The sequence below is a fragment of the Tiliqua scincoides genome, unplaced genomic scaffold, assembly GCF_035046505.1.
Source record: "Tiliqua scincoides isolate rTilSci1 unplaced genomic scaffold, rTilSci1.hap2 HAP2_SCAFFOLD_117, whole genome shotgun sequence".
Classification (NCBI taxonomy): domain Eukaryota; kingdom Metazoa; phylum Chordata; class Lepidosauria; order Squamata; family Scincidae; genus Tiliqua; species Tiliqua scincoides.
The window spans coordinates 72,708-86,297 of NW_027101369.1; the positions used below are offsets into that span (position 1 = coordinate 72,708).

Genomic DNA, 13,590 nt, shown 5'->3' on the forward strand with positions numbered 1-13,590 from the left:
GCCCCCAGCTTTAGTAAGCCTCCCCTCTCCAAAAACACCCCACTGATTTTTGAAAATCAGTCTAGGATTTTTGGGGGGGCAGGTTTAAGGAAAGTGGTGAGGATAAACAGGTCCTGCCTTAGGGCACAATCCTAAACAGGTCTGCTCAGATTTAAGTCTTATTTTGTTCAATGGGGCTTCCTCTCAGGAAAGTGTGGTTAGGATTGCAGCCTTAGGGTTTGCAACCTTAGGATTGCAGCTCCGTTTTGCCCCCCCCCCCCCCGCCCGCCGGGGAATGGCTCCAAAGGGCCGCTTGCCTGCCACTGAGGCTCCCTGTCAGGCTGGCTGGACTGCCCCCCCTCCGGCTATGCCACCGGAGCCAAGTTTACTTGATTACCCACTGCAAAACCCGAGACCTGTCAGTCTGGTTTCTCCAGCAGAAATCCCACCCGCTTCCCTGACCCCCATCTTTGCTGCACATCCACCCCGAGCTCATCTCATGCACCTGGCCCGAAATTAGACGCCGGACGGCTCCATACTGGGGCAATTTGGCTTGTGCGAAAGCGCCGACTGAGACAGCAGCATTTAATGTGCGCCGGCGGCTCTGAAAAGCCAGAGTGGTTATATTAACAGCGGGAGACTCTCTGTCCCGTTCACAAAGGTCTAATAGAAAAAAAAGTATGTTCTCTATTCAATTATAGCCTCCAGGAAAGTGGTGACACTCGACTGCCCTTCCGGAAATGAAGCTGAATTGAGCTGAATGCTGAAAGAAAGGAGGGGGGGATAAAAGTTGCGTTCAGCCAATCTTAATGGTGCAAGTGCACCATTAAAAAGTGCAAGTGCACATTTTGAATGATTTTTTTTTGAGCCCTCTTTTTTTCCTCCCCTTTTCTTGCTTGCAGAACAAGTTCCGACAATTGCATTAATTGCAAATACCATTAGCGGCAGGGGTGGATTCAATGTTTGTGTTGGGGGGGAGGGGGGGGCCATGAGCTAGACTTAACTCCAGATTTAACTCCAGAGCCCAGGGCAACTGGGCGGGTAGATCTGGGCTCCCTCCCAAACTTGGACCCCAGATTTTCCTTCCAGGTAGATCTGGGCTCCCATTCTGACTCTGCCCTCTGGAGCTGCCTCTTCCAGGAAGGTAGACCCGGGCTCCCAGTTGAACTTTGGCCTCTGTGACCAAGGGTTGCTGGGCAGGTAGACCTGGGCTCCCTCCCAAACTTGGAGCCCAGATTTTCCTTCCAGGTGGACCTGGGCTCCCATTCTGACTCTGCCCTCTGGAGCTACCTCTTCCAGGATGGTAGACCTGGGCTCCTGGTTGAACTTCAGCCTCCATGGCCAGGATTTGCTGGGCACGTAGTCCTGGGCTCCCACCCAAACTTGGAGCCCAGATTTTCCTTCCAGGTAGACCTCGGTTCCCATTCTGACTCTGCCCTCAGGAAGGTAGACCTGGGCTCCTGGTTGAACTTTGGCCTCTGTGGCTGTTTGCTGGTAGGGTAGACTTGAGCTCCCTCCCAGACTTGGAGCCAAAATCTACCTCCCAGGTAGGCCTGGTCTCTCGTTCTGACTGCCGTCTGGGACTGCCTCTTCCAGGAAGGAAGACCTGGGCTCCCATCCTGGTGGGCACTCTTTCCCGCTGGCACAACGGTTTGTGCCAATGGCCACATACAATGGCCACATACCCATGGTCCCCTTGGATCCACCCCTGATTAGTGGGGATTCCAGTGGAAAGGGAAGGCCACGCTTGGAGCCGACCTGTTTGTGTCATGTCTGAACGGACAGACATTCGCATTCCGAGAAAGGAAGGCAGGTCCTGAGCTGCTAGCTGTTGTTGATCGTGCTTTGGTGCTGGGCTCCTTCTGCTAGACCGATGTTTATAGCTTTCCACGTCTTTCCTGCCCCCCAAGTTCTCCAGCTTCCTTTCTTACTGCAAGGGCAAGAGGAAGGGTGAGAGTCGCCGGCACCTTCTGAACAAATGCGAAGGGCGATAATAGCCCTTTCACACTTCCCAAAACAGCGCAAGCACATCACTGCTGATTCATTTTCTCCACTCCCCATCTCTCCGCCCTCACGTCTTCTCTCCCTCGCTGTGTTTAATGCTCTTGTTTTTGATTGCATTCTTTCCGAGCTGCCTCAGACACGGGGGACCTTATTTCCTGAGCGGATCTGTGTTTGCTCAAACACGCGTGGACTCCTCAAATGTCGATATGTGCAAAATGTCCACAGCAGTGATTGTCGCCCTTTTTCCTCTGATGGCACACTGGCGAGGCACTCAAATGGTCACGGCACACCGTGTTTTGACCACTGGCAGGGCACACAGTGGGGGGCTCACATCCCCAACAGCCCTACTAATAGATGACCCTCTCCCTAATTCAATTGACAAGCGACACCAGGGGGCTCACCTCCCCCAATGGCCCTACTAATAGATGACCCTCTCCCAAACTCCTGCGGCACACCTGGGGACCCTTTGTGGCACACCAATGGTCCATGGCTCAGCAGTTGAAAATGGCTGTTCCACAGTATGGAGGAGCTGAGGCTCTCCCCATTATGCCAAAGCCACAGGGATGGGAGTATGAGAAAGGAGGTTGTAGGCCTCCAACTTGGGGGGGGGGGAATTAGGGAGCAAGCAAAAGCCCAGCCAGGCAGTGGGGTCTTTTCATGTCATTTTTGGCATCCAAGAATTTGACACTTCTGAGGTGGGGGTCGGTTGAATGTCACAAGGCTGCCACCTCTTGAAAAATGGGGGGGGGAGAGATATGGACCGTGTGCTTCCTGAGATATGGATGCCCAACCAGTGGCATCATAACTGAAAGGGGCACACAAGGTCATCTAGTCCAACTCCCTGCCTGTAGCAGGTCATCCTCCTAGAGCATTTCCAGCTGCTGCCCAGCCAGAATCTCCTCTCTTGCAGTGTGTATTAACTGGGTCTGGCTCTACTCTCCGTGTTTGATGAGAACCAATTTGTCCCTCCTTCCACAGGACAGCCCTCCAGGTATTTGAAAAGTGCCAACATATCCCCTCTCAGCCTTCTCTTCTCCGGGCCTAGCGTCCCAAGTTCCCTCAACCTTTCCTTGTAGGGTTTGTTCCCCTCTTTGGTGTCACCCAGTATGTAGGTTTGGTATCCAGTGGCCAGTCCCACCCATTTCAGTCTCACGGTGCATTGCATCTGGCCCTATGAGGGGTCATAAGAACAGCCCCACTGGATCAGGCCATAGGCCCATCTAGCCCAGCTTCCTGTACCTCACAGCGGCCCACCAAACGCCCCAGGGAGTCACAGTTTGGCTTCCTACTTCGCTAAGTAGCACCCCAGAGGGCCCTGTGCCTTATACCAGCTGGCTTCCTTGGACGTACAGCGCCCCAGCTAACATAGCAAATGATAGATTTTGTCCTCTCTTTATTGGTCATGCCACCTCTGAAATCCCTTTGAAGTTGTGATCTTCTCCTCATCTTACTGCAGCGACCATCACTGAATTTTGGGGTTGCGGGAAGGAGTCCTCCCTTCCGCCTGTCCTGAATCTCCAAGCATTCAGGCTCATCCGATGACCCCTGGTTTGAGTGTTGTGGGAAAGTGAGGACATATACAGCCCAAGCCTCTCACATAACACTCTCACACAACACCAGAACCAGGGGACATCCACTAAAACTGAGTGTTGGGAGAGTTAGACAGGCAGAAGAAAATATTTCTTTACTCAGCGTGTGGTCGGTCTGTGGAACACCTTGCCACAGGATGTGGTGACGGCGTCTGGCCTGGACGCCTTTAAAAGGGGATTGGACATGTTTCTGGAGGAAAAATCCATTACGGGGTACAAGCCATGATGTGTATGTGCCACCTCCTGATTTTAGAAATGGGCTATGTCAGAATGCCAGATGCAAGGGAGGGCACCAGGATGAGGTCTCTTGTTATCTGGTGTGCTCTCTGGGGCATTTGGTGGGCCGCTGTGCGATACAGGAAGCTGGACTAGATGGGCCTATGGCCTGATCCAGCGGGGCTCTTCTTATGTTCAGCTGACAAGGGAGGGCACCAGGATGAGGTCTCTTGTTATCTGGTGTGCTCCCTGGGGCATTTGGTGGGCCGCTGTGAGATACAAGAAGCTGGACTAGATGGGCGTATGGCCTGATCCAGTGGGGCCGTTCTTATGTTCTTAAGCCTGTGCTAGTCTACTCAGAAGTAAGTCCCATTGTCTTCAACGGGGCTTAGGAAAGTGTGCATTGGATTGCAGTCATATTCTCTTTATCAACAGATGTCTATTTTTTTTTTCTCAGTTAAAAAAACGTCAACCACTGTAGCTTGTCCTCCAAAGGAAGGTGTGCTCCATACCCTGAATCTCTCTGATGGCCTTTTTGGAGGTCTGCCACATCCTTTTCTGACATGTGGCCACCAGAAGGTTCCAAATTAAGCCATAGCAGTTTAATGAGAGCCAGGGTTGAGAGGTGGACTTAGAAGATCCAGGTTAAAATCCATCCCCCCCCCTGCCATGAAGCTTCCTGGGTGACCTTGGGCCAAGCACTTTCTCTCTCCTACCTCACAGGGTTGTTGTGAGGACAAAAGGAAGGGGTTAGCTGTGTGCACTGCCTTTAGAGGAAGGGCAGTATAAAAATGTGAAAAATAGATTTCCTAGCATGGAATCCCCCAACCCCTTCTCAGATGGGTTTGATTGAGAGGAAGGGATGGTTTGAAGGGTGGCTGAGTGAGCTTTGGCCAGGATTTTATAATCAGGTTCTACATCTCATGGGCTTTCCATCAGCAGCTGAGGGTGTGTAGAGGTTCTGTATTGGGGTATAGGAAAAAGCAAGCATTATTCCCTAATAGTTGATGCCCCTCTTGAGTTTTTTTTACCCCTCCTCCAGGCTGTCTTTATATACCTCCATCGACTTGCCTCTCCGCTCTCTATCTCTCCCCTCCTGCCTGGTGGCTGTGTGCCATTCTGTCATGCTTAATGCTGTCTTTGATACAGCTCACAACCTCATGATTATTCCGGGGTCAGGCAAGGCAGGTGCCGTGGGTTGTGCTAATCGGACTCTGAAAGCCCCTGTCTGTTATCACTCCTCTCAATCTACAGGGACTGAATCCTAATTTCTCATTAGCCGCCGGGCGCCTTTGCTACTCAGAGAATACTCAGCCTTTTGGAGGAAACAATGAAGCCCTTGTTAGTGCAGGAAGGGAAGAGAGGAGCCGGGCAAATCATTGAGCGGTGGACTGAAGGGGACCCTCCAGGGCAGAGTTTGGGAGCCTGTGGGAGGGGTGCAAGGGAGGGCCGCACTGGGCAAGGGGTGACATCACCAGCGGCCAAAATTTTGCAAACCTTTTGGAAAATTTGTGTTTACGATAACACCATCATGTCACATATCATTCAAAAGGCAAACCCAAGCAGAACGTAATGAAACAGACCGCGTTGAATTATCTGCATTCTATCAAATGTTAGGGCCAATTAACCCGAAATGAAAAACACAATTGCCTTATGTAACAACAAGTGGATCCCTTTAACTCCATGAGATTGATTGTTCTGAGAGCCAATGAGGGGTTCTTATGACCAAGCAGGGAACCAATCAGGCGTGAGTATGAGTCAGCTCTCATTTTCATGTCTCAGAGCTAATACTAGAACTCTTCATCAAGTTGGCCATTGGTTTTTGTTGGTGATTGATTAGTTGGGAGACCTGTATTTATATTAAAATAAAGTTAATGGGGTCCCCCCTTGCATTGAGGTTGTGCATTTGATATTGTAATTTATTCTGTATGGTCTGGTGTGGGAGGAGGTTTGTCATGGGGAGTCACTCGGTGAGCTCTTGCACTGGGTGAACAAACACTAGTCATGCCTGGGTAAAGATGGAAAGGAGGGTGCAGGTAGCCTTGGAGTGACTTGCTCAAATTGCATCTTGGTCTTTCTGTTAAATAGCTTCAGGGCTTCAGGCAGCCATTTTCAGCCACTGCGCCGTGGCACACTGGTGTGCCGCGAACGGTCCCCAGGTGTGCCACGGGAATTTGAGAGAGGGTCATTTATCAATAGGACCATTGGAAGATAGGAGCCCCCATTGACAGCACAGCGTGTCTCGTCAATTGTCAAAAAGCTGGCGGTGTGGCTTGACCATTTTAGTGCTTGCCAGTGTGCCGCGAGATGAAAAAGGTTGAAAATCACTGCCTTAAGGCAATCAGTTAGCTGATGTTTCTATCACCTTTTGGCAACCCACCAAAAATCAGGTTATGACCAGGGTGCCCAGATCCAATGGAAGACAGCGTGCTTATACCCTTAACCAGTGTTTCTCATACTGTGGGTCAGGACCCACTAGGTGGGTCGCGAACCAATTTCAGGTGGGTCCCCATTCATTTCAATATTTTATTTTTAATACAGTAGACTTGATGCTACCCTAGGATGCGACTGCATTTGGGGAAATGTGACAGGCCTGTGCTTTTAACAAGCTACTATGTATATGCCTTTAGCAATGATAGCAAATGGGATTACTCCTGGGTAAGTGTGGGTAGGATTGCAGCCTAGGATTGGTAAAAATTTTCCTGCTTGATGATGCAGTCGTGACATCATTTCCGGTGGGTCCCAACAGATTCTCATTCTAAAAAGTGGGTCCCGGTGCTAAATGTGTGAGAATCACTGCCCTTAACCATTGTATAGAAGAAGGAATTCTGGCCGGCGTAGCTCAGCATGGAAGGGTTTAAAAAGCTGCGCCCACCCAAATGCCCTCTTCTATACATTGGTTAAAGGTATAGGCCAGCTATTTTCAGTCTTTTTCATCTCATGGCACACTGACAAGGCATGAAAATTGTGAATGAAAAGGCACACCATCAGGTTTTCGACAATTGACAAGGCACACCGTGTTGCCAGTGGGAGCTCACATCCCCCATTGGCCCTACTAATAAATGACCTTCTCCCAAATTCCTGTGGCACACCTGTGTGACAGCAACTGTTACCCTACACATTCATGATCTCGTCTGATCTGGGAAGCTAAGCAGGGTCAGGCCTGGTTAGTACTTGGATGGGAGACCGCCTGGGAATACCAGGTGCTGTAGGCTTATACCATGATCTGGGAAGCTAAGCAGGGTCAGGCCTGGTTAACACTTGGATGGGAGACCGCCTGGGAATACCGGTGCTGTAGGCTTATACCATAGTCTTTCGAGACTGAAGGTTGCCAACCACCACCTGTGGACAACTTGTGGCACACCAGTGTGCCATGGCACAGTGGTTGAAAATGGCTAGTATAGGCACTCTGTCCTCCATTGGATCTGGTCACCCTGGCTGTGACCCACCAGTGGGTCCCGACCCACAGCGTGGGAACCATTGCCCTAGAGCATCTCCAGCAGGCTTCTGCTCGCAAATCCCCAGTGAGGAACAATCCACCATGCCGTCGATCTTGTATGAACCCAGTTTCAGTCCTTTCTCTGCCTGGAAGCCCCCTAAGTGCACATCTTGTTCTTCAGGCTTCTGGGTACCCTGGAATGACTGTAAAGCAGGGGTGCTCAAACTTTCAACTTTAGGGATCCTGGACCTTCAACAAGTGTATAGAAGAGAGAATTTCAGCAGGTGCAACTTGTCATCCCACAGATGACAAGCTGCACCTGCTGAAATTCTCTCTCCTACACAATTTTAAAGGTCCAGGATCCCTAAAGTTGAAAGTTTGAGCACCCCTGCTGTAAATGTTATGGGGAACAGTCCTTGAACTCCATTTAGCAAATGTGTCTACACACTCATGCGCTACATGTAAGGTTTCCAACAGCCTTGGGAGCACAGGGCTTGATTATTATTAATTAATATTAATTACTATTAATAAATGCAATATTATTTCTTTCTAGATCTTTTTTTTTTTTTTTTTGTCCAGTGGGGCACAATTTTTAAAAGTTTTTAAAAGTGCTAAAAAGTTTGAAAAGCACTATTTTTATTTATTTATCACATTTCTGTACCCCCTTCCTCCAAAGAGCCCAGGGCAGCGTACACAGCTGCTCCCCTCCTTTTGTACACACTCCACCCTCCTTTTGTCCTCAAAACAACCCTGTGAGGTAGGTGAAGTTGAGAGAAAGTGACTGGCCCCAGGTCACCCGGGAAGCCTCATGGCTGAGGGGGGATTTGAACCTGCGTTTTCCAGGTCTGAGTCCCCTCCTTTTGTCCTCACAACAGCCCTGTGAGGTAGGCGAGGCTGAGAGAAAGTGACTGGCCCCAGGTCACCCGGAAAGCCTCGTGGCTGAGGGGGTATTTGAACCTGCGTTTTCCAGGTCTGAGTCCCCTCCTTTTGTCCTCACAACAGCCCTGTGAGGTAGGCGAGGCTGAGAGAAAGTGACTGGCCCCAGGTCACCCGGGAAGCCTCGTGGCTGAGGGGGGGATTTGAACCTGCGTCTTCCAGGTCTGAGTCTGCCTCCCAAACTGCTACACCAGCCTGGCTCTCACTAGGGTGTGGGTGTTAGGAAACGGAGGCCTGATGGTGTCTTTGTTTGACTTGCTTCCAGAACGATCCAGCAGTGGCTGTCCCGGGTCCAGTCGCTGCTCTACTGCAACGAGAACGGGTTCTGGGGCACCTTCCTCGAAAGCCAGCGGAGCTGCGTCTGCCACGGGAGCACCAGCCTGTGCCAGCGCCCCATTCCGTGCGTCATCGGCGGCAACAACAGCTGCGCCATGTGCAGCCTGGCCAACATCTCCCTGTGCGGCTCCTGCAACAAGGGCTACCGCCTCTCGCGGGGCCGCTGCGAGCCCCAGAACGTGGACTCGGAGCGCAGCGAGCAGTTCATCAGCTTCGAGACGGACCTGGACTTCCAGGACTTGGAGCTGAAGTACCTCCTGCAGAAGATGGACTCCCGCCTGTACGTGCACACCACCTTCATCAGCAACGAGATCCGCCTGGACACCTTCTTCGACCCCCGGTGGCGCAAGCGCATGTCCCTCACCTTGAAGAGCAACAAGAACCGCATGGACTTCATCCACATGGTCATCGGGATCTCCATGAGGATCTGCCAAGTGCGCAACAGCAGCCTGGACCCCATGTTCTTTGTCTACGTCAACCCCTTCAGCGGGAGCCACTCCGAAGGCTGGAACATGCCCTTCGGGGAGTTCGGCTACCCGCGCTGGGAAAAAATCCGCCTGCAGAACAGCCAGTGCTATAACTGGACTCTTCTGCTGGGCAACCGGTGGAAAACCTTCTTCGAAACCGTCCACATCTACCTACGCAGCCGGACCCGGCTGCCCACCTTGATGCGCAACGAGACCGGCCAAGGGCCGGTGGACCTCTCCGACCCCAACAAGCGCCAGTTCTACATCAAGATCTCGGACATCCAGGTGTTTGGGTACAGCTTGCGCTTCAACGCCGACCTGTTGCGTAGCGCCGTGCAGCAGGTGAACCAGTCCTACACGCAAAGCGGGCAGTTCTACTCTTCCTCCTCGGTCATGCTTTTGCTGTTAGATATACGGGACCGAATCAACCGACTGGCGCCTCCCGTCGCCCCGGGGAAGCCCCAGCTGGATCTCTTCTCCTGTATGCTGAAGCACCGCCTGAAGCTGACCAACAGCGAGATCATCCGCGTCAACCACGCGCTGGATCTTTACAACACCGAAATCCTCAGGCAGTCCGACCAGATGACGGCCAAACTCTGCTAACCCGGACTTTGACGGACCGATGGACCAGACTTGCTTTTTTGCTGTAAAAACAAAAAAAACAAACCGACCTTAAGAAAAGAAGATAAAAGAAAGAGATTTAAAAAAAAAAAAAAAATATGAAAATTTGTAAAATGTAATTAATATACAAAAGAGGGGGGAATCGAGGAAAGTCTTCATTTGTCCGAATACGCAAAGAGAACCGTTTTAAGCAGCGCCGTGAAACCGTCGGGCATGTTTGTTCATTCGTATCATTATAAAAAAAATAAGGTGGGGGGGAGTCCAAACGTAAGACTCCTCTGGGGTGTTGCTTGGCGAGATTCGGAGACGGCAAAGATACGTGGAAAGCCAACACGCAAAGCGCCGACACGGTTTTTCGAGATGTCCTGTATTTAACTGTAAAGTTTTTGCGCTCTGCAGGTGCCAAAAAAAGGAGGAACACAACAAGACAAAACACATTGTGTACAGGTTATAAAGAGTTGCCATTTCTCCTAGTGGGAGCGGAATGGCCAAAGATAAAAGATATTTCTTTTGTGAAGGTTCATGGCCATGTTTTTTTTTTTTTCCTTTTTTCTGAACTGTTCTCCCACCCTCTGGTGAATTCAGGCAGTGGTGGACCTCCCCGGCCTCACGCACCAGGGCAAAGGTCCACGATTGTGCTACCCACGGGAGGCCACTTCCCCCCGCATGTGAATCCACACCCCCGTAAGAACATAAAAAGAGCCCTGCTGGATCAGGCCAAAGGCCCATCTAGTCCAGCTTCCTGTATCTCACAGTGGCCCACCAAGTGCCCCAGGGAGCACACAAGACAACAGACACAACCTGCGTCCTGGTGCCCTCCCCTGCATCTGGCAATCAGAGGCAGCCTGCCTCTCAAACCAAGAGCTTGCACATACTTATAACCCATAATGAACTTCTCCTCCAGAAATCTCCTCTTAAAGGCATCCAGGCGAGATGCAATCACTACTTCTTGTGGCAAAGATTTCCACAACCTAATGCCATCGCTTTCCACATGCACACACACACACTCACCTCACCATTCCAGAGCCTTATGTGACCCCAGGACGCACGCTTCCCCACGCACGCTTTCTTAAACTGTGCTTCCGGCAAACTGGAAGCACAGTTTCCAACCATGGCAGGAGTCTCAGTGAGGCTTCCGCATGGCCCTAGAGGTGCGCAAGTCTCCACGCCTGGGGCATTTGCCCCTTTCACGGCAGGTCTGCCACTGAATTCAGGCTACATATGTCCCTGGGAGTAAGTCTAATTCAGTGTTTCTTAACCAGTGGTACAGGTGCCACCAGTGGGACTTGAGGTGGTGCCTGGTGGTTCTTGTAGAACCCCTGCTGCCTTGGCAGCAAGACCAGGAATGTGGTGTAAGAAACAGAGTTGGAGGCTTCGCTTCGTGGGCACAGCTTTAAAGCAGGCTTTTCTGCTCTCCAAAGAGCCCTCCTGTCCACCCTGAGCCTCTTCCTGGTTTTTGTCCTGGCCTCCCAATCCAGAAGCAACTGGTGATGACATCATCCAATGGTACTTTGAATAGGTGGACCAAGTGAAGACGAGAAACACTAAGAAACCTGAAGTGGCCTGGATCCAGTGGCATAGCTAGAGGGGGTGCAAAGTGCGAAGTTTCTCAGGGAGCCTCACCACAGTGTGCAAACGGCCCCTCCCCTTTGGAGCCACTCTGGGCGATGGGAGCCAAATGGATGCGTACGGACATCCGAGGGGGTTGAGGGACCCAGTGCGTGGCTTTTGGCCAGGCTGCCGCACCCATAACAAGGGGTCCTTGGATATTTGCCTTACTGAAGAAGCAAGCCTGTTCTCCCAGAACGTGGGTGGCCTCTTCAGCAAGTCAGAGTTTGTGAGTCTCGACAACACGAGTTGTGTGAGTAATTTTGCCTGGGAGGGCCCTATCTCCTGACATAACTTCCTCCTTGATTACAATCGGGTACAAAGATCGTTTTTAAGTGCTCTCCTGTTGGACTTCATTGAAATCTAATTCAATTAAGTGACACAGGAGTCCTGTCAACAAATAGGGTGTGGAAAGCATAAGGATTGTCAATGACAGGCACTCAGACATGCTCAGAGGTGTCTGTCACCCAGACACAGCAGTCGAACAGCTCCCTTTTGATCAGTCTGATCTTGCACTCACATCAGTATTATGGTCAAGCAACATGTTCCATATTAGCTGTCCAAACAGAGAAGGGGAGTCAGCTTCTGGCTGGGATTCACATAAGCATCTAGACATCAGCACTATGGACGGTACCCGCAAAAATGAACCCCTTTCCTACTAGCATTAAGAACATAAGAACAGCCCCACTGGATCAGGCCATAGGCCCATTTGGTCCAGCTTCCTTTATCTCACAGCGGCCCACCAAATGCCCCAGGGAGCACACCAGATAACAAGAGACCTCATCCTGGTGCCCAAACTTGTCAGCTGAACATAAGGACATAAGAACAGCCCCCCTGGATCAGGCCATAGGCCCATCTAGTCCAGCTTCCTGTATCTCACAGCGGCCCACCAAATGCACCAGGGAGCACACCAGATACCCAGAGACCTGCATCCTGGTGCCCTCCCTTGTCAGCTGAATATAAGAAGAGCCCCACTGGATCAGGCCATAGGCCCATCTAGTCCAGCTTCCTGTATCTCACAGCGGCCCACCAAATGCCCCAGGGAGCACACCTGATAACAAGAGACCTGCAAGGCCTCCTGGGAATTGTAGTTTAAGAACATAAGAACAGCCCCACTGGATCAGGCCATAGGCCCACCAAGTCCAGCTTCCTGTATCTCACAGCGGCCCACCAAATGCCCCAGGGAGCACACCTGATAACAAGAGACCTCATCCTGGTGCCCTCCCTTGCATCTGGCATTGTGCATTTGCAACACCTCTGTTTCAGGTATACGGAAACACCTTGAATTTTTTTTCTGCAGGCATTTACCTCTTCTTGGGGGTCCCCTGAAACTGGTGCAAAAATGCATCATTGGCAGTGATGTGGACGGGCACCGTGTCCAAGGGCCCCTCTTTTGAGTGGTGACCAGGGCAAAAGTCCCCACCTGCCACACCATACACAACTGCACATAGCACATGTGAGTATGATTCCGATTGGGACTAGGGCAGGGATCAAGAGATTTGACTCTACCCACCGTGTCCGTCCCGACCCAAATCAAGCTCCGCCTTGGGTGCCCACGTCACTCCTCGGAGTAACCAACAGCTAAGGATGTTCAAGGATATTTGGATATAACACGTGGAATGTCATAGAAAGGTTCTTCGCCCCTCCCTTCTTTCATGAGATGGTTCAAAAGGGCTTTATGAAATGTGGGACAAGGCACCCTCCCCTATGCGCACCCTCTCCTTGCAGCATTTGTAAAACAAAAACCCATGCTCTGAAGACCTGGCAATCCTGGATTAAAGTGTCACTTCGGAAATCCTCCTTCTCATGTACCTTCTAGGATGGCGAAGTTCCAGATTACCTGGTATTATTTCTGACACGGAGCTGACGCTCTAGAAACCCTCCATTGTTCTGCTTTCTCTTTCCAAACCATCCGCTGAGCTCTCCTCGTGCACATTTTGCAGCTCCTGGAGTTCCTGGCTGCCTTCCCTTTCCCTCCTCCTCCTCCTCGTATATCACGGGCGCACACCTGCGCATGGATTAAGAAAAATGAGCAAAGGTCACCTTGGAGCGATTCTTTGGGGCTCAAGGTAGTGGGGGGGTTTTATGCACGCAGTTCATGCGACCCTGAAGTCCAACAAGACTTGAAATGCCCCCAAAAGGAGTTAAATAAGCGATTTGCTTATCTGTGTTTCAAAAGCAGCTCATATCTCCTGGGACTTCACCTCCACGTGGGCTTTTTTTTTCCTGTTGGTTCCCCAATCCATAGGTTTCCACGTCACATGGAGGTCTTGGACAGAAGGATTGGGGCCTAGAAGTGGGTTCCAACCTATCCTGGAAGTGGGTTCCACCCCCATTTGGGGGGGGGGGTTCGGTTCTACACCGTTCAAGGATTATGGGTCTTGAAAGTGGCACA

General features: G+C 51.1%; 1 protein-coding gene across 1 annotated transcript in view; it reads left to right on the top strand.

Annotated features, from left to right (window-relative positions):
• Positions 1 to 9,569, top strand: part of BRINP1 (BMP/retinoic acid inducible neural specific 1) — a 55,919-nt gene extending 46,350 nt beyond the window's left edge. The window contains 1 exon segment of the mRNA XM_066610980.1: positions 8,429 to 9,569. Coding sequence (XP_066467077.1) covers positions 8,429 to 9,569 — 1,141 coding nt within the window.
• The last annotated feature ends 4,021 nt before the right edge of the window (positions 9,570 to 13,590 follow it).